We start from the raw sequence: 27,875 nt of genomic DNA, 5'->3' as shown, positions 1-27,875 counted from the left end.
GGGTAGAGATGAATGTGAACTTAGTACTAAATAGTGATGAGCCACTCACTTTTCAACTGCTGTTAAAACTGCCTGAAATAATGTTAATATTTTTAAAGGCTTAGTGCAGGGTGTACTACGGCCCTGAAGATGCCTATTATGCTTAAATCTTTCCGCTTTATCTGCGATAGACCGTGTTTTTTAAAGGATTCACTGATATATGAAGAAGACACAATCTTACATTTCCACTATTGTTTTAAAGTACAAAGATGTTTCATTGGTACGCAACTTATAAGTTTTCAAACTCCCTTTCAAAATTTCCATTTTCTTCGATAAATGATTAATTGATGGTTAAATATTCCAATACACCTCTGCATTAACACTAAATTTACGCTCTATACCATGTACAATTTGATTTTGAGCGGTTATTATTTTGTTCCTACATGCATTTTATATAAACCCAATTCAACCAACCTACATAAGTACTGATTTTTCATATAGGAGAACAGCATAGTAAGAACAGATTACTTCTGGGAAATCTACCGACGATTACTAAGGTACCGACGACTTTGAAAAATTTAGTTTTATGCTTGTTGTTGGGGTCGTTATAGTCATGAAATAAGGTGAAAAAACACTGATTGGATACTAGGGTGTAGCGTTTTGCAACCTTTTTTAATTTTTTAAGGCCTGCGGGTAGGTTCGATGCAGAATGGTCCACTGAACACGAAAATACAAAAAAAAAATTTTGAAGTTCGAAACTCCCATGCGCACCTCTGAAAACCGACTTTTTTGGTCCCAAAGCCATAGTGAGATTAGTTCTGTCGGCTGTGCGGATTCTGCATCAAACCTACCCGCAGGCCATAAAAAATTAAAAAAAGGTTGCAAAACGCTACACCCTGTTGGATACTGGTCAGCCCACCAGTAAATTGGTAAAAATAGGTTTTGAAAATTTCAAACGTCGATGTAAAATCAGAGACGATTTCGAATAAATTACTTTCTTTGTACACTATACCTTATTTTTCGAGCTCTATTGAGAAACAAGGCATCAGAACAGTCGGAGCGTTTGCTGCGACTTAGCCCCGTACGACCCGTAATCCTATTTCGTCCATAACCATAATACGTCCGTAGCCGTAATACGCCCGCAACCCTAATACGTCTACAACCCTCTAATGCGTCTGTTACCAAAATGCAAGTCAAGTTTGGCATGGTCAAATTTACTGACAGTGTTCATTTTTAAAATTGCGCATAGCGCAATTACGAAAGCCCGTACGAAGTACCTCTCAAATAAAACCAACAATTTACGACATTATTTTAGAAACCCAAAATTTTTTGCCAACTTTCTATTGGGTATTCAATTATCTCTCAAATATAACAAAAACTAGCAAAATCGGATGAGATTTACTCGCTTTATGTGCAAAAAACACTTAGGGCCGAGTAGCGGCCTTAGTCCAAGGGCCCAAATTTGAAACTTTTTTCGCCACGTTCTTTTCGGTATTCAATTACCTTCCATAAAAAACTAAATCTAGCAAAATCGGATGAGACTTACTCGATTTATGTGCAAAAAACACTTAGGGCCGAGTAGCGGCCTTAGTCCAAGGGCCCAAATTTGAAACTTTTTTTGCCATAATTCTATTCGGCATTCAATTATCTATCAAATGAAACAAAAACTAGCAAAATCGGATGAGATTTATTCGATTTATGTGCAAAAAATACTTAGGGCCTAGTACCGGCCTTAGTCCAAGGGCCCAAATTTGAAAGTTTTTTCGACACGTTCTTTTCGGTATTCAATTATCTCTCAAATATAACAAAAACTAGCAAAATCGGATGAGATTTACTCGCTTTATGTGCAAAAAACACTTAGGGCCGAGTAGCGGCCTTAGTCCAAGGTAAATTGTTGGTTTTATTTGAGAGGTACTTCGTATGGGCTTTCGTAATTGCGCTATGCGCAATTTTAAAAATGAACACTTTCAGTAAATTTGACAATTCCCAACTTGACTTGCCGTTTATGTGCAAAAAACACTTAGGGCGAGTGGCGGCCTTAGTCCAAGGGCCCAAATTTGAAACTTTTTTCGCCACGTTCTTTGCGGTATTCAATTACCTTCCATAAAAAACTAAATCTAGCAAAATCGGATGAGATTTACTCGATTTATGTGCAAAAAACACTTAGGGCCGAGTAACGACCTTTGAGCCCTCCCAACAAGCCCGCGTTGCATCTTACCCAAAAACAATGTTCAGCAACTTTGGTCTAGTCGTCAATACCTTTCATTTGATATATCACAAGCAGCTATTGCGTGCGTATTTCGGTAGATATCGTCGAAAGACTGAAAAACACCTATAGGGCCCTAGCTCTGGAAGGGCCGACCCTACCATGCCCATTTTCGAACTTGACCTTACTTTTGTCGATACCAATCGGGGAAAAAAAGAATTTTGAAAAAAGGTTGTGATTTACTCAAGCTAGAGGGGTCACGGACGGACGGACGGATGGACGGACATTTTTTTTATTGCTGATTCGTCATCTATGAACATAGCCAAATGCTTTGCCCTTACTGTCTGCTTACAATTCGACGTGTTACAAACGGCATATTAATCTTATAAGCCCCCAGTACTTCGTGCGGGGATAAAAATGTCCGTCCGTCCGTCCGTCCGTCCATCCGTCCGTCCGTCCGTCCGTCCGTGACCCCTCTAGCTTGAGTAAATCACAACCTTTTTTCAAAATTCTTTTTTTCCCCGATTGGTATCGACAAAAGTAAGGTCAAGTTCGAAAATGGGCATGGTAGGGTCGGCCCCTCCAGAGCTAGGGCCCTATAGGTGTTTTTCAGTCTTTCGACGATATCTACCGAAATACGCAATCAATAGCTGCTTGTGATATATCAAATGAAAGGTATTGACGAGTAGAACAAAGTTGCTGAACATTGTTTTTGGGTAAGATGCAACGTGGGCTTGTTGGGAGGGCTCAAAGGTCGTTACTCAGCCCTAAGTGTTTTTTGCACATAAATCGAGTAAATTTCATCCGATTTTGCTAGTTTTAGTTTTTTATGGAAGGTAATTGAATATCGAAAAGAACGTGACGAAAAAAGTTTCAAATTAGGGCCCTTGGACTAAGGCCGCTACTCGACCCTAAGTGTTTTTTGCACATAAATCGAGTAAATCTCATCCGATTTTGCTATTTTTTGTTTCATTTGAGAGATAATTGAATGCCGAATAGAATGATGGCAAAAGAAGTTTCAAATTTTAGCCCTTGCACTAAAGCCGCTACTCGGCCCTAAGTGCTCTTTGCACATAAATCGAGTAAATCTCATCCGATTTTGCTAGTTTTTGTTTCATTTGAGAGGTAATTGAATACCCAATGGAAAGTTGGCAAAAAATTTTGGGTTTCTAAAATAATGTCGTAAATTGTTGGTTTTATTTGAGAGGTACTTCGTACGGGCTTTCGTAATTGCGCTATGCGCAATTTTAAAAATGAACAGTTTCAGTAAATTTGACAATGCCCAACTTGACTTGCATTTTGGTAACAGACGCATTAGAGGGTTGTAGACGTATTAGGGTTCCGGGCTTATTAGGGCTACGGACGTATTATGGTTGCGGACGAAATAGGATTACGGGTTGTACGGGGCTAAGTCGCAGCAAACGCTCCGACTATTTTATTGCGGATTCGTTATCTATGAACATAACTAAATGCTTTGCCCTTACTGTCTGCTTCCAATTCGACGTGTTACAAACGGCATATTAATCTTATAAGCCCCCAGTACTTCGTACGGGGCTAAAAATACAAACCTCACCATTAATTATCATCATCGATGAGAATCAACATCGAAATTTGAATATTCGCGGTACGCTGAAATTGTACTTGATGCACCGAATACTGTAATTGCTTCAAAATATTTTACGCTACTATGTTTGCAACATGAAAAATGCGAACAAAACAATGGTTATTTGGATCACAAGGGACGAAAGTCCTTCGAAAGGCCTTCGGCCACGGGCTGCAAACTTCGCACACGGTTGAATTTTTTACGTCGTACCATGTGATCCATACAACTTCTCATTACAATAACTACGAAAATTGTAATTTGAGCTTCCTAAACACGTTCCAACTGATGAAATTTACCGAAATAAGCTGAAATATGCGGGGTTAAAAGAAAAATTAATAAATTATTGGCAACGTTCTTTTCTATCACAACAATCACAGCGATCCCAATGACACCAGACGGAACACATGTTGTTGCTGTCATTTACTTTCGCATCTTCGTTTGAGCCGAAAGTACTTTCGCTCCTCTGTTGTCGCTGTCATCTACTTTCGCATCTTCGTTTGGGGGGCGAAGGTACTTTCGCACCTCTTGTGATGTCGTGGCTTACTGAGAGCTGAATTTTTAAACTTTCGCATCTCATTCGGGAAGCGAAATAGTCATTTTCGTAGTTAGTGTAATGAAAACGGTTTTTTTTTTGACCAAATCCCCCTATCTACTTTACCAGTTGGTCCAATCGTACAATAGGGTATGGTTCTTGTTCACTCGATGTCCGTATGACAGAGCGGCGCTGTTGCAGTTTTCAGTATGGTTTTACAATATTTGTATGGGAATCATACAGTTACCCAATTATATTATGACTACGGTTGTGGGATTCATTCCTTTTACATCCTACACACTTCCCACATTCAATTGAACCAACGAATTCAATTTCATTTTTGATTTTGTCGATTGGCACCATTGACATACAAGTGGTTAGTTCTCATTATCTGCTTGTGGTGGCACCATATACTTTGCGTGTCCAAGCAGTTAAAGAAGTACTAGGTAGCGTCAATCAAAATTCTGAAAGAACAGATTAGATCAAATCTGATTTGATCGCAAAGGCAGTAAGCAATTTAGAAGGTTTTTTTTGTGCACTATATGTATTTTACATGCTACATGCGTCGAAAACGGTACTTTTCATGTTTCACGCACTAATTTCGACTTCCAAAGCATGCAAAAACCACTCGGGATAAAAAGATGAAATGTCTCGTTTTCGCGTGTTTATTGACCTCGGCTACGCCTCGGATCAACAAAATTCACACGAAAACCATACTTTTCATCTTTTTATACCAAGTCATGTAAAATACTAATGCTTTTCTGATCTTTCAAACGTGAGAAGCAAGTTCGTGTGAAATGGGAGAAATGTAAAACGCTAATGAAATACATGTATAGAATGAATGGAATGAATAGGATGAAAAAAACCAACAAAAGCGGTAAAAACGTATGTTGATTGTTGAGTTTAAATTGGACAAAATAGCAAAATTCTAATCATAAGATGTTGTGCAACAAAATAGCGATCGGCTGTACCTCTACCGTTTTTGATATCCGCCTTCTTGGTATATAACATATGCAAGATTCTTTTCATAACATTTTCATTGTTCATTTGTCAACAGATTGCGAAGTGACATTTCAGTTATTTTTAAGCTTTTCGTAATATCGCAAAAACTGCAGGTTATTTCATTATCTTTGGGAACACGGGTTCTCCAATTCAAATGAGTGATAGATCGTCGGATGTGTCTTTGAATTCTAGAGAAGTCACATCTTTAATTTTTTCGATTAATTTTGTTTGTTTTTGGTGCAAAGTGTTCAAAAGTGAAGGCTTGTCAGAGGGTCCCGTGAACAGTTTTTCAGCAATAACTCAAGAAATAATTATTTAAAATCGTTGGTATGCTGTACTAATGTCGGTCTTGGGAAGACGTACTACAGGTGGAGTGTATGCACTGGTTGGTGCAAGTATACCTCCACAAAAGTTATGACAAAAACATTTTTTTGGACCTAATAACGTTTTACCGTTTTATTTCTTTTTATTGACAGGCGAAAAAAAAGACTGCTCACCAAATATATAGTGTTCAGAGAGTCCACCTTCTCTGCAAAATTGATGTTCCAAGGGACTGACTGTGTAGTGTTGTAGCTTGCCTCACCCACTATCGTTTCACATATATAAGATCCCAGGTCTTCTGTGTGGCAAGCCTACAGAAACTACAAGTCTTCGGAAAAAGGAAAAAAGTAGATAAACATAGCTAACGCCGACCCGTACGAAACACCTATTCGTATCAAAAGCCTTTAATGTGAAACTCTTCATTTCTCTTACTTCATTTTCTTCTCTGCTGAAAAACTATTCTTCCTTTTAAATCACTTACATTATCCACTCTTTGCCTTGTTATCATATACAATTAAATTGCCGGAGGCAATATAGACAGCCCCGTACGAAGACAAATTTCATAAATTCCTATTTAAACAGCTATATACCGCTATATTTAACTATATTTCACTATAAATAAACATTTCACAGATAAATATATGCTATTATATAGCTCTATATGCCTGTATATAGCTCAATATAGCTGTATATAGGTATATATAGATGTCCGTATATGGAATCCCTGAAACCCCACACACATAACAAATTATTTCCACGTTAACAGAAACTCTCTAAGTATCATTTTTCCCAAGATATTTCTATTTTACTAAAATCCAATATGGCCGCCGGCAGCCATTTTGTTAGGAGACCGGAAATAGTACCGACGCTTTACATTCGTTAATACCTTTCAAACAAAAAAAAATTCATGAAATTCGGTCAAAATTTACTCGAGATATTGTCAAAATACACCACGTTCACTGTACTTCCGAGTAGCCAGATAAGAGCTCACTCCAAGAGACCTAGCTCACGCTCCGGAGAACATAATTTCATAAAAAAAAATTTCCCTGATTGGTACGGTCAATACCTATCTAATAAAGCTAAAACAGACGAAATATGTTCAAATGTGGCCGACCTACAAGCAAAAACTGCTTGCCGCCCTGTGCCTGTTCCACACCAAGGGGTCTAACTCACGAGTCGGTCTTCCGATTTCCATAAACTTTTTTTTTGTCGATCGGTATTGTAAATACCTTTTATTTGACGTATCACTTACAAGTTTAACGTTTAAATGTCCGGAGATATCTTCGAAAAACCGTAAAGCACTTATTGGGCCACAGCTCGGGAGGGGTCGATCCAAAATCACTCATCTTCGAACTTAGCCTGTCTTTTGACATTACCAAACGGGAAAAAAAAAGAATTTTCAAAATCGGATGCGTTTTACTCAAGTTATCGTGCAGACAGACGGACAGACGGACAGACGGACATTTTTTTTTCGCGGATTTGGCATCTCTAGACAACCACAATAGGTTTCCCCTTACTCAGGGAGTCCAATTCGACGTGTTACAAACGTATGCGTAAACCCATAAGACCCCAGTACTTCGTACGGGTCTAAAAATGACTGCACTTCCAGACGCTGTTTCAGTAGCAGAGCCCCTAGAAAGAAAGTTAAAATTTTCAACTTTACAGTAACCTTTTTCCGAAGACTTGCAGGTTTTGTAGGCTTGCAACACAGAAGTACTGGAATCTTATATATCTGGAACAATAGTGGGTGAGGCAAGCTACAACACTACACAGTCAGTCCCTTGGAACATCAATTTTGCAGAGAAGGTGGACTCTCTGAACACTATATATTTGGTGAGCAGTCTTTTTTTTCGCCTGTCAATAAAAAGAAATAAAACGGTAAAACGTTATTAGGTCCAAAAAAAATGTTTTTGTCATAACTTTTGTGGAGGTATACTTGCACCAACCAGTGCATACACTCCACCTGTAGTACGTCTTCCCAAGACCGACATTAGTACAGCATACCAACGATTTTAAATAATTATTTCTTGAGTTATTGCTGAAAAACTGTTCACGGGACCCTCTGACAAGCCTTCACTTTTGAACACTTTGCACCGAAAACAAACAAAATTAATCGAAAAAATTAAAGATGTGACTTCTCTAGAATTCAAAGACGAATCCGACGACCTATCACTCATTTCAATTGGGGAACCCGTGTTCCCAAAGATAATGAAATAACCTGCAGTTTTTGCGATATCACGAAAAGCTTAAAAATAACTGAAATGTCACTTCGCAATCTGTTGACAAATGAACAATGAAAATGTTATGAAAAGAATCTTGTATATGTTATGTACCAAGAAGGCGGATATCAAAAACGGTGGAGGTGCAGCCGATCGTCATTTTGTTGCACAATATCTTATGATTAGAATTTTGCTATTTTGTCCAATTTAAACTCAACAATCAACATACGTTTTTACCGCTTTTGTTGGTTTTTTTCATCCTATTCATTCCATTCATTCTATACATGTATTTCATTAGCGTTTTACATTTCTCCCATTTCACACGAACTTGCTTCTCACGTTTGAAAGATCAGAAAAGCATTAGTATTTTACATGACTTGGTATAAAAAGATGAAAAGTATGGTTTTCGTGTGAATTTTGTTGATCCGAGGCGTAGCCGAGGTCAATAAACACGCGAAAACGAGACATTTCATCTTTTTATCCCGAGTGGTTTTTGCATGCTTTGGAAGTCGAAATTAGTGCGTGAAACATGAAAAGTACCGTTTTCGACGCATGTAGCATGTAAAATACATATAGTGCACAAAAAAACCTTCTAAATTGCTTACTGTCTTTGCGATCAAATCAGATTTGATCTAATCTGTTCTTTCAGAATTTTGATTGACGCTACCTAGTACTTCTTTAACTGCTTGGACACGCAAAGTATATGGTGCCACCACAAGCAGATAATGAGAACTAACCACTTGTATGTCAATGGTGCCAATCGACAAAATCAAAAATGAAATTGAATTCGTTGGTTCAATTGAATGTGGAAAGTGTGTAGGATGTAAAAGGAATGAATCCTACAATCCCATAGTCATAATATAATTGAGTACCTGTAGGAAATTCAGTTGAATTTCGAGTTTTTGATTTATTTTTGTGACCAGGTACTGATATTTCTCTTGAAAACACTAATTAAAATTGAAATGAAAGCAATGGAAAATAATACCGAATGTTACTACACGAATTTTTGTGGTTAATTCAAGTGAACTTTGTGTGTTTTGAAAAACTCGGCTGTATGTTCCTTGGCAATTCAACATTTTGAATGTAATTATTGTGATATTTTGTAAATTATTGTTTATTCAATCAAAGTATGGATAATTTCGAATTCTACATGCATTTTAATGCATTTGAAATAAAAAACTAATGATCAAACGTAGGAATTATTGTTAATGAAGTTTATTCACAAAAAAATGTCAATGAGGGATTCTTTTGAAAATCCACATATCAAAATCGGACCCATATCGTCTGGGATGGATAAATACATGGTTTGAAAGGTCTTTGCCAGTAGACCTCAAAACAGGCCTCACACAGTCTCGAGCCACACCTGGTTGCTGGTGGAAGATCTCCGAAGTTGGAAAAATAGTGTAGAGAGTGGGCTCGTTGGAAAGCTGAGCTTAAGTACTTTCGGGTCATGCCTAGTTTGATTAGATTCATTGATATATGTTTGCAAAAATTTGCAAGACATATTTTTCAAAATCTGTTTGAACTTTAGACAGGTCTGGGCTGGTACTGATGACGCTTAATGTGAATCTAAGATGCTAGTCGTAACATACATTGTCTAAGCTTTTCATTGGTACCTCATATGCAGTGCTGGTGATTGCTGGCGAGATTTACGAGTAGCGGTTGTACTAACATAAAATGCTGATAAAACATATATCAATGAATCTAATCAAACTAGGCATGACCCGAAAGTACTTAAACTCAGCTTTCCAACGAGCCCACTCTCACTTGGAATGATAACGGCCAAAAAATTCGGATAAAAAACGCTATTTTTCCAACTTCGGAGATCTTCCACCAGCAACCAGGTGTGGCTCGAGACTGTGTGAGGCCTGTTTTGGGGTCTACTGGCAAAGACCTTTCAAACCATGTATATGTCCATCCCAGACAAAATGGGTCCGATTTTGATAGGTGGATTTTCAAAAGAATCACTCAATTTAAATTGTCTGTATGATTATCCCGTTCAATATTCCTATAATCCTGAACGTTTTCTTCAAATTCAGCTTAAATACACGAGATAACGAGAGTTTATGCATACAAAAAATCGTATTTTCCGTGAACACGTAACCTCAACAGCGCTATAGTATGTTTATAATACTAATCCACTACAGCCTGTAAATACTTTTCATATGCATAGTTAGCAACAGCTGGTTTTGGATCAGCTGGTGATGAAGACACATACATGAAAAGATTTGTTAATGAATCTCATTGTGCAATAGTGAAAATAGAGTTATTGTTTGTATCTCCAAGTAAATTTACTGCCACCTGTATGCGAATCTTGTTATCATGTACAATTTAGAATTCAAAATTTTGCAATAGATATTTTAAATTCAAATAAATCAGTCTAACATCTAAAATCTTTGACTATCTATGGAAAGAAAAACATTTCGCAATCATTATCGAAGCAGCTCTATAGCAACCGCATATTGTACATAACGAAATTTGTCATTACATTTTGATGAATTAATTTTTCTGTATACGTGAGAGTGTATTGGTGAGCTATGATATGAATCGGTCGGTAGGGAAAGGAAACGGTCGAGAAGGAAAGTAACGGTTGGGAAGGAATGCACCAACACACTCTCACTATTACAGAAAAATATCTTTCAAAATACCCCAATACACACTCGACGTGTGTTTTCGCTTGGGCTTCGCCCGCGCGTGCACACACATCTTGTGTGTATTGGGATATGTTGAAATATACTATTCGCCCAGTCGGTTGACCTGTAGAGTCGCCACATTTTTTATAGTACTTCAATCTTACTGGACTATTTTTTTATGAAACAACTTCACATTGATTCATTCCTATGAAATGTCACAGCAGTGAAGTTGGTTCACATGAAAATAAGCGCAGTGACAGCAGTAATTTTATGACAGAATGTACTAAAATATGGGAAAACTCTATTACATTTCTTCTTAGTTTCTAAACATCATTCTCCTATTAAGAGTGATACCGCCAAATCTTCAGGTGATTGGGAAACAAGCGGTCTCCGATTTTCATGAGTGATAGCTCGTTGGATTCGTCTTTCAATTCTAGGAAACACGTGTCTTTCACTTTTTCTTAAAAAAAATTGTTTTCTGTGAAAAGCGCTCAAAAGTGAAGACATACTAGAGGGTACCGAAGTTATTGCCGAAAAACTGTTTCCGGTACCCTCTGACATGTCTTCACTTTTGAGCGCTTTTCAAAGAAAATAATTTTTTTTAAGAAAAAGTGAAAGACACGTGTTTCCTAGAATTGAAAGACGAATCCAACGAGCTATCACTCATTAAAATCGGAGACCGCTTGTTTCCAAAGTTAAAAAAATCACCTGAAGATTTGGCGATATCACTCTTAATCATAAATTATGATAATCTTAGACATTTGTCAATTTTCATGTAGAGGTGTCGTCTCGGCAGTTCAAAGTTGACACTAATGTCACTTTTCATCAATTCATTAGTATTTCAAAATGGGCAAACTGACCGAAAATAAAAATAACTGAATTGCACATCAGGGGGTTTTAAGGATAATTTGATTTGTGACCGGTTCAATTAGCATCGGAATACTGTGTCATCAGTTATCAACAATTGGAGCAAAGGCAAAGTTTGGAAAAACAATATCGATGTCTAACAGCACAGCAAGTTTACAATACCTGGGAGTACTTCTTGGAGCACCCATTCGACACCTACAAACAGTGCGTAAAGGATCTTGACTTGATGGTGACCATATCAAAAGTCTTCGGCAAGAACGGGATTAAAAATTGCACTGCCATTAAAAGCCATTTTTATCAATGCAACATCAAATCAAGTGATATCGATTTGCCATAAGATACCAGAATTGAACCTGGCGTTATTTCCGTGGATGAGAAAACAGTCCAAACATGGGCCAACGGAAAGATTTTAGTGAAAAGAGGAAGAAACCAACGATATGACGTAGATAAAATTGTGACAACTGACGTGCAGTGCTCCAAAAATAAGGTCAATTTACTCGCTGTAATTTCTTCTAAAGGTCCAAACATTCTTTATTCTATTCCTACTATTTAAACTCAATGGCAATCAATGTAGTCAGTTAATGAGTTCAAGCTTAAATCCGATTTGAAGGGAATTGACTCGCAAAACTTCAAAATTTCAGCCGATGAGCAATTTTGTTTTCTGTGGTGCACGCGCGGGCGAAGCCCAAGCGAAAACACACATCGAGTGTGTATTGGGGTATTTTGAAAGATATTTTTCTGTAATAGTGAGAGTGTGTTGGTGCATTCCTTCCCAACCGTTACTTTCCTTCTCGACCGTTTCCTTTCCCTAACGACCGATTCATATCATAGCTCACCAATACACTCTCACGTATACAGAAAAATTAATTCATCAAAATGTAATGACAAATTTCGTTATGTACAATATGCGGTTGCCAAAGAGCTGCTTCGATAATGATTGCGAAATGTTTTTCTTTCCATAGTCAAAGATTTTAGATGTTAGACTGATTTATTTGAATTTAAAATATCTATTGCCAAATTTTGAATTCTAAATTGTACATAATAACAAGATTCGCATACAGGTGGCAGTAAATTTACTTGGAGATACAACCAATAACTCTATTTTCACTATATACAATGAGATTCATTAACAAATCTTTTCATGTATGTGTCTTCATCACCAGCTGATCGAAAACCAGCTGTTGCTAACTATGCACAACTGCAGAATTTACCTATTGTACTTTCTTTTCCACTTATTTAACAGTTTTGAAACAAACTATAATTCTTTTTCACACACAAATAATTAAAAAACTCGAAATTTCACTGAATTTCGTATGATATTCATACAAGTTTTGTTTGTTTATACTGAAAACTACAAAAACGCCATCTGGTATCAATGAATAAAGTAGCAAATTTTAGTACGTCGTACCATGCCCTATCTTACTGCTTATGCATTCCGTATGACATTCCGTACGTAACTTTGAATCTAGAAGTACTAGATTGTCCAAATTTTGGCAATCGATTGTTGGAAGTCCAGTCTTCATTAAGTGTAGTTAAAGTCGGTTGCTTAAACCCTGAGGTTTATGCCATCAATTTGAGCTTGTATCCAATACGTTCCTTTCTGTTGTCGTGAGAGCGATCTTTACTTCACGGTGCCGAAACTTTACCTCAAGTTTTTGAGTACATTATGTCCGAGGTTATAATTTTTATTTTGACGAGTACGTAGAAGGATTTACGTGAATAGTCAATGTAAATGCATATTTCATATACATTGTCGTATCACTTAAGTATAATACGCACGTGGTTCCAAATTTTTATTTTGACGAGTGGAAACACCGCCTTCCCTCGGGTATAGTGTGTGGATATTGATATCGTACTACCGCAAATATCAACGATGGCGCAACCTGCGAGTCGATCATTTAAGCTCCAAAGATTACCCAATGTTCTGCAACAATTTTTATCACACAACATTCCCTGAAATAGGCCCTAATTCAGTCATTTAATTTACGTCAATTCAATTTCCAGATATTATTGTCTATTTAAATGACGTTCGATCAATCAACAAGGGCACATATATACATATGTACAATTACAGCCGTTTCTTTCATATCAGTGGCAAGTAAAAGTTTAGGCTCGTCACAGAAGGAATTGTCTAAAATAGACCGAGGTACTCACATAGGCGAAGAGATGAACGGTAAGTACTTTCTTATTCATTTGGTTTTCATGTTTTTCGTCAAAGCAAGACTTATATTTACGTTTGAGGTTCAAAGGGAGTGACCAAAATTAAAATATAGTGGCAGATAGACCCGTTAGGGGCCATTCAAATAGTGCGCACGCACATGAAGAAGGAGTGGGGTTTCCGAAAATCGTGCAAAAGTGTGCGGTAAAGAGGGGGAGTTTTCAAAAAGCGTGCGCACACTTTTTACGAAAAATTATTTTAGTTTTACTTTTCTGAGTTATTCTTCAACAGAAACTTGCTCTATCTCGTAGCTCCGCTTCAGACTAAGTCTTCTTTTAGCTGTAGAAAATTTGTAAAGTTCGTTACACCTCAGAAAACGCGAAAATAAGACATAGTCTGAAGTGGAAAAGCGGAGTAACGAGATGAAGAGAGTTTGCGTTTCATTGTTATGACCAAACTGTGAGAGAGAATAATGTCAAAAATGCACAATGTCATCGAAGAACTACTGTACGTGCTCTTAAAACATTAGTGACAGTTCTCACAACTCTACCCATATCGCTGACATGGCTAGAAAAGTTCAAGGTTATTTCAGAACCTTGGAAAAGTTAACTCTCAGTGAAACTTAACAGCTCTCACCAGACGATTAACTGAACGAAAAATAATTAATTATTGACTCATTCGATCGTTAAAATTTCGTAAAAGAATTCGGTCAGTTTGAAAATCGACATCGGTAAACGGCGAATCTGACGAATTTTTTCCATTTCTTGCCACATTTTCAATACATATGTATATTTTCAGACATCAGTGTATTTTATGCCGATTCGTAGAATTTACTGTCACAGAAACGCTGGAGTCGAAAATTGAAAAGTTTCGTTTGCGTTCAGCTTTACTTGTCGACTTTTGCACGATTTTTGAGCTTTCACGTGCAAAGGCGTGCAAGGGGAGGGGGACTCAAATATCGATACTTAACAGCGTGCGCACTTTTTGAATGGCCCCTTACATACATCACAAAAAGATGTATAATGTAATTTGCATGCATGAAATACACTACTCATTCAAATTTTTGCTGTTCCTAATCTACGATTCATACAACATTTACGTAGGAGACGAGCAAGGCTGTATACTAGGCACACCACGTTACATTCTTTGAAATATTGTAATCTACCAACGCACTTCAAGTATGAGTGGTACTCATCAAAAGATGCAAGCCAAGCAAAATCGGTCTCTTATTCTTTAAAAACAACGAAGATCAACGTTTGTATGCGAATATCCTAGAAGAATTTCGGACGTCATATCATTTTTCTATTGCGCATCTGCCACCAAATTTTACTCCGCACTATTTCACATCGCACTTGTTTTTCAATACATTTTCACAGATGAATTTTTAATTTGAAAAATTTCGGATTATTATAGTTAGTTTTGTCGATTATAATAGTTATTTTCATACCTAGGACTTCGTCGCACTTTTTCTCCGTCCAATATGAAAAGTACTATTCATACCACGGACTAAAAGTCTTTTTTAGCGTTTTCGATCCAGACCTCGCCTTCGGCTCTGTCTGGAAACTTCTCACACGTTAAAAAAGACTTTTCGTCCTAGGTACGAAATGTGCTAGTATGACATCGAGTGCAAAGTACTTTATTAGGCTCACTATGTGTATTATGACACGATGCCAAAGGCCATACAACGTTTTATGCAACAGAGGCATATAAAGTTCGTATTTTTCGATCATTATGATGCTGAGTTGCTTCGTAAACATTTAAAACTCCTTTTTGTGCCTTACGATCATAATTCGACGTATTTCGTCACTGCGATCCTACGATCGAAAAATTCAAATTTTCAGTACTTCTCAGAGAGACGTATTTGCGGCCGTAAAAGTCAAGGTTTTGAAAGAACAGGTTAAGACAACTCTGAGTTAATCACGGCGGCGGTGACACAACGGCTGCGAAGTTTATGTGGAGAAGGAACTTAACAAAAACAAAATTTTCTTCAAGTTGATTTCTCACACTATCTGTTTACAAAATTTGGTGTCACCCGCCTCTGTGGTTGTCTTAACCTGTTCTTTCAGAACTTTGGTAAAAGTAACTTTCACGGACGCTCTTTCCGGCCGACAATGGAATTGCATATATACTTTTTTGGACGCAATCGAGTGTGCATTGTAGTTGATGAAATTGATGCAGAGTTTGTAGAGTGATATCTTTGTTTATGTTGTTGTGGCTTCGTCTCATTATGATCCTTAAGGCACAAAACACGTAGTTCGTAACTCGTGTTTCCTCACTCGTAACGAAAAATACTATTAAGGTCGTACGCGTGATGTACTTGAAATTTACGTATTTTAGGATAATTATATTGACAAAGAAGAAAATGGAAACATGTTGGTTGACTCATGTATGTGAATAATCAACGCACTGCTCCTAGCATGAACACTACTTTGACAAATGTCCAATTTGGAGGCTTTTGTGATGAGAGCTACCGCTTAATATTGATTGTATTGTGTGTTTTAACTCATACAACGAAAACAAGTCATCCATCTTTACGAAAAAATCGCAGTGCCTACTGTGACTTCATCAGCCTCCAAATATTTCTTATGTTCCTGCAGTGCGTTGGAATAATAGTATATTACTTATCAATGGAGCAAATGCTGGAAATTGCACTTCTTGTGTAGTCGAGATCGGTAAACACTAGAATGGGTGATCATTTCTGATGGCGGAACACAGGTCGATTTTGTGATCCTTTGTTCCACCCCGTCATCACACAAATCTCGGAAGCCCTCGTAAGGTCCTCCACACAATCACTACCATCCATAGCCTCGTCACAAATCATCTACTCGAACAAGATTCAGTGCCCAGTCTTCTCCTTTTTCGTTCAGAGAACCGTGGCCTGAACCAGCAATCGAGTACTGAAACCAGGTTTAGTTGCATTCTATGATTTTACCGAATCGCAAGACTTCCCTGTGTGGGCACCGACGAAGACAAAACTAAGCCACGTATCATCCGCCCTGTAGCTCAAAGAATTTCGCTCATTGGAATAGGCTCACTTTTATTGATTGCGAGCCACATCCTAGACAAAAACTTTGGTCCACAAACCGAGTTAGGCATTGACCCGGCGAACGACACAGGACAACACGGTATCAAAGCAACAAGTTTACCACAGACTGCTATAAAGTAATGCTTTATTCGTATGACTGCCTACATGAAGTTCCGAAATCAGTACAAATTCGCCTTATTTACTAAGTACAAACACAGTTCATAGCAACTTAGACTGATTTACCTCGGAACATCATTGACAGTTGATCACACTATTGCTCTTGTCTGTGAGTAGGAATACATAATACTTACTTACTTAGCAGCCTTTGTCAACCCAAGCGGGTTTTGGCTGACTCTACTAACTTCCTCCACTCGTTCCTGTCCTCGGCCAGACTTCTCCAATCCGCGACCCCCAATGATCTAGTATCTTCGACCACACAGTCTATCCATCTCTTCCGTGGCCGCCCTCTCGGTCTACGTCCTTCAAATTTTCTGTCGATGGCTTTCTTGGCAGTTCGGTCATCATTCATCCTAGCCACATGCCCCGCCCATCGGAGCCTCGCTGATTTTACTGCAGCTGCGATGAAATTCTTCCCAAAAATTTCGGACAATTCCATATTCGTTCGTCTTCTCCAACCATCTGCTTCATGTACTGGCCCACATATCGATCTTAAGATTCTTCGTTCAAAGGAGTTCAGCATCTGCTCTTGTTTGGATGCCATGGACAATGTCTCACAACCATACATGACGATGGGTCGAACTACAGTTTTATAGAGTCGTAGTTTTGTTGCACGGGATACCAGTGAGCTTTTGAACAGGTGTTTCAGTGCATAGAAGCTTCTGCTTCCTTGCGTAATTCTCATTTTGATCTCCTCCTCTATATCACTGGTTACGTTTAATGTCGAACCTAAATACTTGAATGACTGCACGACTTCAAAATTATACGTATCCATGGTCACGTTTTGCCCCACACGAGATCCTTGACTGCGCTCTAGTGCCATATACTTGGTTTTCTATTCGTTTACCACAAGTCCAACTTTACACGCTTCTAGGAATACATATTGTACATCGAAAACTATCGACGCGCCATTTTTCCTTTCACACAAAGCTGTCGTTGAAATAATCCACGCCATTAGTCGTATAAATTTATACGTCAGAGTGAGCTTTTTTCTCCTTTGTTACGATCTGTCAGTTTTTCTATTTTGCGATTTAGTATGGAAATGAAAACTGAAATTGAGATATCTTTGCTGTTTTAAGTGGTTTTTCATATTTTTTTGGACCAAAATGTTTTAAAATGTGTTTGGAATAGATTGGCATTAACAGATTGTGTGAAAATAATTTTTTCTATTTTATCATTCTATTTTATCATTTTGTTAATGTCAATCGATTCCAAACACACTGTAAAACATTTTTGTCATAAAAATATGAAAAACAACTTAAAACAGCAAAGATGTCTCAATTTTAGTTTTCATTTCCATACTAAATCGCAAAATAGAAAAACTGACAGATCGTAACAAAGGAGAAAAAGTTTTCTCTGACGTATAAATTTATACGACTAATGGCGTGGATTCGATCGCAAGTTTTCCTTCTAAATTATTCCAGCGTAAACGTACTTAGGCTTACACATGGGTCGGCAGTTTATTTCCCGAAACTGAATTCAGGCAAAAAGTGAAAACTTACCTGTTGTCACACACTCACGGCAAACAATTTTACATTTTGCAACAAAAAAAAAACTAGTTCGCCATGCGTGCATTTCAATGCGGTCCAAATATTTCACTTAAAACTCACAAGAATAGGGCAAAAATAAATTCATAACTAGAAGTGAGTTAATTTGGCAACAGTCATGAATTGCATGTATTATGTGAAGGGTATGCAAAAAGCAATTGTTTTCGAAAAATTTTGTTTTCATTTAGTAAAACTTTTTTCGAAATTCGATATAAAGATTATTTCTTTGATAAAAAAAATATATTTTAGATGTAGAGGTACAAACGAAGACAGTAAAGCTCTTGAAGATTGCAGGATAAAGTAGATGTAAGGAAACGCTGAGTCAATTCGATTTCGTATCAAGCCGTTTTGACCAGCTATGTCATGCTTTTCTGTGACTGTAGGTTCTTGTTGACAGATTAATCTTTTGACAAGTCTCGTTTTGTTTAGCAAAAGATATTAAAACATGCCGAAATATTATTTTCTTTGTGGTAAATTTGATGAGACTATTTTCATCCTCGCCTTACGGTCATTTGTAAGCAGAAAAATGAAAGCGCTATCGACTTATACAACCCTTTCCATTCGTAACCAAATGGACATGATTATGCTTGACCTACCGAATAGCGTTTCGAATCTTTTTATCGTAAACGATAAAATAAACCGATCAAAGAAGGATATCTTAGAATTTTGTGATGCAATTCAGGAGTATGTTGATGGCATGGATGATGACACCACAAGAACCATAACTCCAACGCCCACTTCTCCTTCGACAATTGTTGTGCAAGATGTTTAATAAACATTGTTTATACGCTTGAAGTAGAATCCGATCAGTCTTCAGGTCGCTCGGGTAACAGTAAAGGATTGAGAGGCCGCGGTCGACTAAGGAAACAACTGCAGATCGTTTTTGAAGATTCAGAGCCCTTCGAGTCTGATTATTCAAGCGAATCTACAACCACTTCATGTTCAAATATTTGAAATTAAAATTCTTTCGGTTAAAACAAATTCTTTTATTCGTTGGACATCAATCAACTACATCAATCAGTTGAAAGTTCACATAATTTAGCCAAAGCTGCAGCTGAATATTTCTGTTGATTAGTGCGTCTTGTCGATTCGTGAAGGTTATTCAACTCGGCGAGATCAGCATCGTATCTTGACTTTTTATTTTGCTATTTTGGCCCTCTAGCTGTTTCACCTTCAATCTTAATGCTGCGTTATCCTTAGTCAATTTTGTATTTTTTAATTTCAATCGTTTGTTGTCTTCAAATATCTTTACGGTTGCTTTCGATTGAAGTTTTGTGTTCTTGTGCTGTGTTGGTACTTGTGAAGAGGTGGAACGCTGATAGCTCAGTGCTGATGGCGACGACTTATTTTCATTTTTCGATTTCTTTACATCCTCCACCACGACCACCACCGATTCGTACGCAGATTTGTAAAATGTGGTGTCTTTCAGCAATTGTCGGTTTTCAGTTAGTAACAGTTTCCTTTTTTCGATGAATTCCTTCTTCTCTTTGTCAAAATCTTTATTCCGGATCTCTTCGGATTCAATTACATCTTCAGCGAACTTACGATGAAACTTTTTGGCATCATCAAGCGACAAAAAACAGTTCAGAAAATAAAGGATGCGAAAATCGCTGAGAAAGATCGAAAATTCGAGAAAAACTTGCCAACAATGAAAGAAAGTTCCAAATCGACCGTGCTGAGCGCATACGAGCAGCTAGAGCAGATATGCGTATGGAAGAGTAATATCCACGCAAAGGTGAAGCTTGATTCATGTCATTTCTATTTGAAGAGAAAATAAAAATTCTGAAAAGTACTTCGTTTCTCAATCGATATATTGTCTCCTCAGATTAATACATTGAAATTAGTATCTCGTTTGGCGTCCCTTCATTTTAATGACTTCCTTTAGACGTTCCGGCATAGATAAAACACACTTTCTGATGAAAGTCACTGGAATTTGCTTCCAGCTCTCTCTAATAAGATCGAGCAAATCGGACTTAGATGAAATGCATATATTTCTTAGTTTTCTGTTGAGTATTTTTTGCAATTCTACCCACACATTTTCAATGGGATCGAGATCCCCACTTTAAGGTTGATAATCGATCAAGACATTCACATCAGATTGCATCAAATAATCAACTCCTTTTCTATGGATGGAAGCGTTGTCCATAAGAACAGTCTTCTCTTCGAGATACGGCTTTACTTTAGTCATCAATTGCTTGAAATGTTTGCCATTTAGTTTTGTTGGTACTGAGTAGGCAACATTTGGCCCGTCCCAGAAAATTATTCCAACCAAATTGACTTTGCTTTGCGATGAGTTTTGGATTTCTGGCGTAACTATTTTTTGAGGATGATATCTTTCTCCGACTCGCCTTTTTACCATTACCTTACCGTTGGCAAAAGTTTGCACAGTTTTCTCGTCCATAGCCACCAGATTATTTTTTTTTTTATTATACCAGATTATACCATTGCCAAGTCCAGTCTTTGTATTTGAGTGCGAATCTCAGTCTCATGATTTGATTTTTAATTGAAATGAATTGTTTATAGCAGGCAACGTAGTTCTTGATACCATTTCTCGACAAAGCTCTTCCTACAGTCTTGGCGCTGACATGCAGTTTTAAGTCACGAATGCATTGACCATACGTATTGAACGGATGATCCAAAAAATAGTGTAGAATTTCATTGACATGTTGAGCTGTCAATTTGAATCGAGATCTTCTGTGCTGCTTCGGAGTGAACAAATTTCCTGTTTTCCATCCTTTAATTACAGTTCGAATCGTATTACTGTGAAAATTCAACCGCTGAGCGATCTCTGAGATCCTAAAGAGGGATTTCTTTTGAAAAACAGAATCAAAAAATCGGACCGATTTTTTTATAAAGCTTTTTTGACCTGTTTCGATGAAGTTCGATCACCTGAAATGAAATCCGGTGTCAGAATATTTTTATCACACTTTGTAAGCTGATGTGAGGTCTACCAATTTCGTAAAATAGTGCTTTTCTTACAAAAATTGCGCCCAAACGGAGAAGCCGCCATGGGCAAGTGGGGTATCGTTGGAAAGCTTATGTCATGTATTAATGGGAAAAGAGGGAATAAATTCATTTTTGGTCTCATATACAAAAAAAAACTAATTGGATTTTCGACAAATATCAGTGAACTTTGAAGGGTGTTTGGGCTCTTCAAAAGAAACTGAAGAGCAGAAATAATGGTTGTCCATAATCTACACTCTCATACCTTTCTAATGGTACCCAACATGCATGGGTTGAATTGACAAAAGTATGCTCTCGATGCATGAATGTGGTACATATACACTCTACTCAAAAATTGCAATACTAAAAACCAAAGTTTTTTGATGCAGACGCAAGAGGTGTAAAAACATTTTTTGGCCACAAGTAATGTGTTTGTGTCCTATGGATGTCGCAACTATGAATGTACACATTGATTTTCAGACTTTCGGATACTATGTGCTGTAAATGATTCAGCTAAATCGGTACCATTTCCACGTTACAGCACACGGAAAATCCAGTTGTGATGCAGCTGCAGGTATTTGCAAACACAACGGCCGGCAAGCAAGCAAACGCGGAGCGATTACTACGACCCCTCTACAATTTTATGTATTTTGCCAAAAGAAACTTGCTTCGGATAAATTGAAATTTTGACCACAACAACGAATCGACGAAATAGTGAGAGAAAAAAATCTCAATGAAAGATATGCTAAGGCTATGCCCATCCCTGGTAGCCGCTCTGCTCATGGATTTATTCCATCGACTGAATGGCCGAAAATGCTCGTTAAGCAATTTTCATCTGCAGAAAAATGTGATGAGTTTTCAATTTTTGAACTGCAAAATGGCCAAATTTACTCACTTCTAGTTATGAATTTATTTTAGTTTCTCTGTATGTGTGGATCAGCTGTTAAATCAGCTGAATCAAATTTATGCACAAAATTGACTGCCCTCCACTGTAAGCACAAAATCAAAATATAGGTACAGTACAAAATTTTTCACTTTGGCCATAGCACACAATTTACACTTCGGCCAAGTTTTCCGCCTTATTCTTAATGCTTAGCTTAGCTCGTGATTTTTGAAAAATTCGAATCTGGTCGATCTAGCAAATGATCACTAAATCACACCTACTAAAGTATTTACTTAAATAATTTATAGACTCTGTCTAATAAGATATTTTAAATATATTTCAGCATGCGATTATGAATGGACTGCTATACATGGATACGAAGATAAGGTTAAAGTACAAGCCATTACTTGTCCTAGGGATGGAATTATTACTGAAATCTTTCTAACGTACGGAGATCATGAGGAGGGTCAGCGTCTTCATTCAATATCTTTTAAGTGCAACTCTTCTTTTGGTGTGACTGATGTTGGACCTTTTGGAGACGTCACTGGAGAACGAAAAACATTGAAATGCGAAAATTCAAACGATCATATAAAGTACATACAGGGTGCAGCCGGCCAGTATATCAGTGATTTAGAAGTTCGTTGTGTGAATAAAAACGATTCCACTGACCAAATTCAATATCGTAATGAACCTAGCTACAATCACAGCAACGATACTGTGCGTTTAGACGACCAACAGGCACATATTTTTAATCGAAAAAAAACTACTGCTATAAAGACGTTTAAAGACGCATGTTATGCTACAAAGGGACGAAGACCCGTCGAAATAAGAATTTGGGCGGACAAATTTGTTAATGCTATTCAAGTAAAATATGTAAATGTGCCGGTTTCTGAGGACTGTTCGATATCGCATATCGAATATTTGGACAGTGAAAAACATATGACACCAGATGCTTTAAATGTTATAGGATTTACTTCCGGATTTACGTGCTCTACATTACAGCAAGAAATTAGTTTAGATGCAGCTGACACTCGATCTACTAATATTGAAGATGAATTTGAAGGCACTCATAGCGAGATAACAAAGGCCGGTCCTATGTTAAGTGTTAGTGCTGGTGTGGATGATACAATAATTTTCAGCTTCGAATTTGGATGGAATGGACTCTGGGAAACTAGTAATGAAGGTAACGGCACTCGTTCAAGTGAGTCGCAGAAACCTCTTGACCAATACTCTATTGGAACAACAGTCAGTTATCACGGTCCTGGAGCTGCTATTTTAGTTGGATATGAAATACGTTACGATGTTGAACACAAAAACGTTCCAATTTCACTTCATAATACGTGTGAAGGTGGAGGTTCTTTACCTTATACCAGGCGTTCCTTACCTTTGCATAAATATAAATTTCAAAGTGTGTTCTTCCTTGATTTTCACTATACCTTTAATAATGAAGAGAACTGCTTGGACTCTTCATATTCACAGGAATGTGTAGCCGATATTAAGATTAAAGATTTCATCGCCAGTCCTAATGAACTTGAGAGGGAATTCTTTAAATGCTTTGATGAAAGTGTCGTTAAGATTCCATTTGGTAAGTCGATAAAAACTTAAAACACAATAGCATTACGAGAATAGACATTTTCAATCGAATTCATGCTACCATCATCATATACATACAGATTTAAGAGTTGTCTTGAAGTTGTAACAGATGTGGAATGAACAAAACCAAGTGAATAAATCTAGAACTACCAACCTTTTTCTAGCTATTATTTATTTCGTCTGTTTAATCCATTTCGTCTGCGTGTTCAGGACACGTCGGGGTCACCAATGCAATGAATTGAATAAAAACGACAAAATCTAACTCTCCCGGTCATCATGTAAATCTTGACAGCCTTCCTGTTACCGATAGGAACCTGTCTATGGTGTCAGGTCCTATTGCAGCAATTTTCGAAGGAACCACCTCGTAGTCTCCGAGCATCCTGCGTCGTAGTTGAAGAAATTTGGGGCAATCACATATCAAGTGTGCACCCGTTTCTTCTTCTAGATCGCAGGAACATCTCGGAGCGTCCGAAAGCCTCCTCAACTTATTCATATGCCGATTCAGCCCGCAATGTCCCGTAATCGCTCCTACTACTCTTCTAATGCGATTTCGGTCCATTTTGAGCAAATCTTTGGCCCATTTTTTGTTAGGCTTAGGGAAGAAGCATTTCGTGTGAACGCCTCCATTATACGCTTCCAAGCGTTCTGCGTGTTTACGCTTTACCCAGTCTTACAGTGCTCTTTTCCACTCCGACTGGGGAATCGGAAGGCCGGAATGTCCTGGTACCCAGACCAAATTGATCCGATTGCTCAGACCAAGAAGGTTCAGGTATTCCTTACATTCCTTCACCAGCTTGGAGGTGACTACGGGCGATACGAGTGCCTTGATCATTCCTATATTGTCAAGACATATAAGAACCTCTTTGCCATGCGTCCCTATAGGCAGAGTTTTATGTGCTCCCATGAGTGCCGCATAAAGCTCCGCCTGAGGAACGCTGGCGATCTCTCACAGTTGGAAGGAATTGCCTAGCCCCGTTTCGGGGGCATACACTCCAGCTCCTGTTCCATTTGGAGTTTTCAAACAGTCAGTGAATCTGACTTTACTTCCCCTTGAGAGGCCAGTAGGCCAGCCGTTAAGCCAGTATGCTCTGCCTAAGAAGGTAGCGTCGAATTGCTTCGTCAAGTCAATAACCGGTGTCATCCGGTTTCTGGGCATACCGAAAACTGGGTTTTCTACCACGCCACATATTTTCCCGCACTATGTGAACATGCCATCATAACGAAACACACACCGAAATGGAGTGAAGCCGAAATCTTATTCAAGGATCGAAACCACAAAGCCAGACAAATAAAAGAGATGATCGGAATAAAGCAAACATATAACAACATCAACAATAAAACGGACACTTTGTTCCTATCAACGATCTACAATGACTTGCTGGGTTTGAAAACAGAATTTGAACAGAATCCAAACCCAACAGCAGAAACGAGAATCTGACTGAACAGATGAGAAGAGTGACATTACAAAAGTAAATAAACAAAAGTGATAAAAGTTCTAGTCATGTATGACCACCGAAATAGAAATCGAATCTGTGATAATTGACGCAACTGATTAATGTAATTAGTCAGTGAAAGCTAGGTAAAATGTGTACAGGAATTGGTTTTAAGAAGATTGATCGTCCTTAATGGAAAAATGTATGTTTGTTCTAGCCATTGATAATGCGATCCGATGCGATCCGCGAAATATTTGGTGAATAAATAATTCTAATCGAAACTGATCTACATCGACTTTTCTTATTGGAAAGTAACAGAAAACTGGGATAATATCTTTCAATTATTAATGACACATTACGTGTTGTATACACAGTTTTCATATGTGTATCTAATGTAGGTAACGTTACACCCACAATACAGCTACTACAGGGATGTATATTACCTATCAACGGGAATATGCGTTGTGTAGCTTTTGTTAACATAAGGCATTTGTAAGGATAGTAATAAACTACCATTTATTTTGTTGGGTTGAATGTTGGGTTTTTGTACCAATATTAGTTAGCTGTTGACCGATATTACTATTTACTGTTTACTAATGTTAGAAATTCAAAATACCATTTCTTATGATAACTACCGTTATTATAAAAGTAAATACCGATTAAATGTGAGGAATTACCATTAACTTGGTGTGTTATTGGTAATGTGGGAAAATTGGGATTTCAGTTGGCTTTACCATTTACTTTTTATTGGCTGTACCATTATATTTTTTGAATATACCAAATGTGTGTTGAATTCAAGGTTGAATTGGTCTGGTGGGCCAAGGAAGTGTTAGATTCGAATTTTCAATTGGTAAGTCGAGAAAAGCAATCGGTATAATTTTTAAATCTGTGTGTATTGGTCATGTGTGCAAAGAAAGTGCAAATTCAAATCGAAGCAAATTACAAAAAAAAAAGCTGAAATTTTGGAATTACAAAAGTCTGATCAATATTAATTTGCGTTAAAATCCGAATCCGCAAAAATTTAAATTTGACATATAAAAAAGTTACACCGATTAATTATTAGACGATGCGAGAGAAAAAAAATTACCGATTTTTTTTATTTTGTTAACATGTTGTGACTGAAATGATCGTTATTTCATTTTTTTTGGTATCAATAATAAGTTTTATTCAAATTATCATTAAATAAATACAAACACGACCAACATTTCTTGGGAAAATAATCAATATCAGTTAATATTTTGAATAAATATTCAATCACCGGTGTCTTATGGCAAGTTTACCATTAAAAAAAAAATCACTTTTACCATGGCCATATATTCGAATTACCAATTGAAAACGAGCCGTCAGAACAGTCGGAGCGTTCGCTGCGACTGAGCCCCGTACGAACCCGTACATCTATTGCGTACGCGACCCTAGTTCGTCGGTCGCCCTACTCTTACCCTAAACCTACTAACCTAAAATTCTTATGAAATGTGCACGTCTTAAAAATTGCGCATAGCGCAATTACGAAGCCCCGTACGACGTTCCTTTCAACTGTAACCCAAACTTAAAAATTTTTGCAACAATTTATATTAACCTATATTTACCTATAAATAAACAATTTTCGAATAAATATGCTAGTATATAGCTCAAAAGAACTATCTACACCGTTATATAGCTCAATATAGCTGTATATATTTATAAAGGGAAGAAATAAAAGCGATAAATCTAAAATAAGAATTGATCACTTGAAAATTAAAATGATTGCAGGAAAATAAGAATGTGATCACAACCAGTTTTTTCAAATATAACACTACGAAATAAGATTCTATCAACCTAAAATAAGAAGTGATCACAAGTAGTACCTACCACCCGCTAAATCAAATGTGATCACTAAAAATAAAGAATTTGATCACTAAAAATAAAGAATTTGATCACTAAAAGTAAAGAATTTGATCACTAAAAGTCCGAACGAATACACATAAAAAGCGTTTTAACACGCCGAGCGATCCGGCCCATTGCCCCGGAGCGAAGCGGAGGGCCGCAATGCGAGCCGGGCGCCGGAACGGTGTTGGTAACTTAGGAGTTAATTTTTTCTCTCTCGCATCGTCTAATAATTAGTCTGTGTAATTCATTGCACATAAAAAGCGTTTTAACACGCCGAGCGATCCGGCCCATTGCCCCGTAGCGAAGCGGAGGGCCGCAATGCGAGCCGGGCGCCGGAACGGTGTTGGTAACTTAGGTGTTAATTTTTTTTTCTCTTGCATCGTCTAATAATCAAACAGAATAATAGATAGCATATCCTTGTTTCTTGCAATCAAATTTTTTATTTTGCACGATCATTTCTTTATTTTTTGTAATCAAATTCGTATAATTGTAGATCATTTCTTATTTCGAGACGATCATATGTTAGTGGTAAAATTGCATATATTTAGTGATCAAATTCTTATTTTTTGGTGATCAAATTCTATTTTTATTGCTATCATAAAAAAATTGTGATCATTTCTCTTTTTCTAGTGATCATTTCCTATTTTCTTGTGATCATTTCTTATTAAATAGCTATCACTTTAATTACATGCCTATTTATAAATAGATATCCATATTTGGGATGCTTGAAACACCCCACACACATAACCAATCACTTCCCACTGATCAGTAGCTTTGTAAGTATCATTTTCACCGATTTCTATTGTTTTTACAAAAATCCAAAATGGCGGCCGACGGCCATTTTGTTAGGAGGTAGAAAGTAGTACGGTTGCTTTACATTCGATAATA

General features: G+C 37.4%; 1 protein-coding gene and 1 long non-coding RNA gene across 2 annotated transcripts; one reads left to right on the top strand and one right to left on the bottom strand.

Annotated features, from left to right (window-relative positions):
* The first annotated feature begins 476 nt into the window (after nucleotides 1-476).
* Nucleotides 477-23,836, top strand: LOC119085634. The gene is made up of 3 exons (XM_037196077.1): nucleotides 477-536; nucleotides 13,367-13,535; nucleotides 22,439-23,836. The coding sequence occupies exons 2-3, from the start codon at nucleotides 13,385-13,387 to the stop codon at nucleotides 23,698-23,700; spliced, it is 1,413 nt and encodes a 470-aa protein (XP_037051972.1). The 5' UTR covers nucleotides 477-536; nucleotides 13,367-13,384; the 3' UTR covers nucleotides 23,701-23,836.
* Nucleotides 12,316-27,875, bottom strand: LOC119085642. The gene is made up of 3 exons (XR_005089333.1): nucleotides 27,865-27,875; nucleotides 22,104-22,109; nucleotides 12,316-12,780 (listed from the first exon to the last, which is right to left on the bottom strand). It is a non-coding gene; the product is annotated as an uncharacterized LOC119085642 (long non-coding RNA).

This window comes from Bradysia coprophila, chromosome X (assembly GCF_014529535.1).
Source record: "Bradysia coprophila strain Holo2 chromosome X, BU_Bcop_v1, whole genome shotgun sequence".
NCBI classification, from domain to species: domain Eukaryota; kingdom Metazoa; phylum Arthropoda; class Insecta; order Diptera; family Sciaridae; genus Bradysia; species Bradysia coprophila.
Note: the sequence above shows the minus strand (reverse complement) of the source record. Positions and strands in the feature narration are given on the sequence as shown.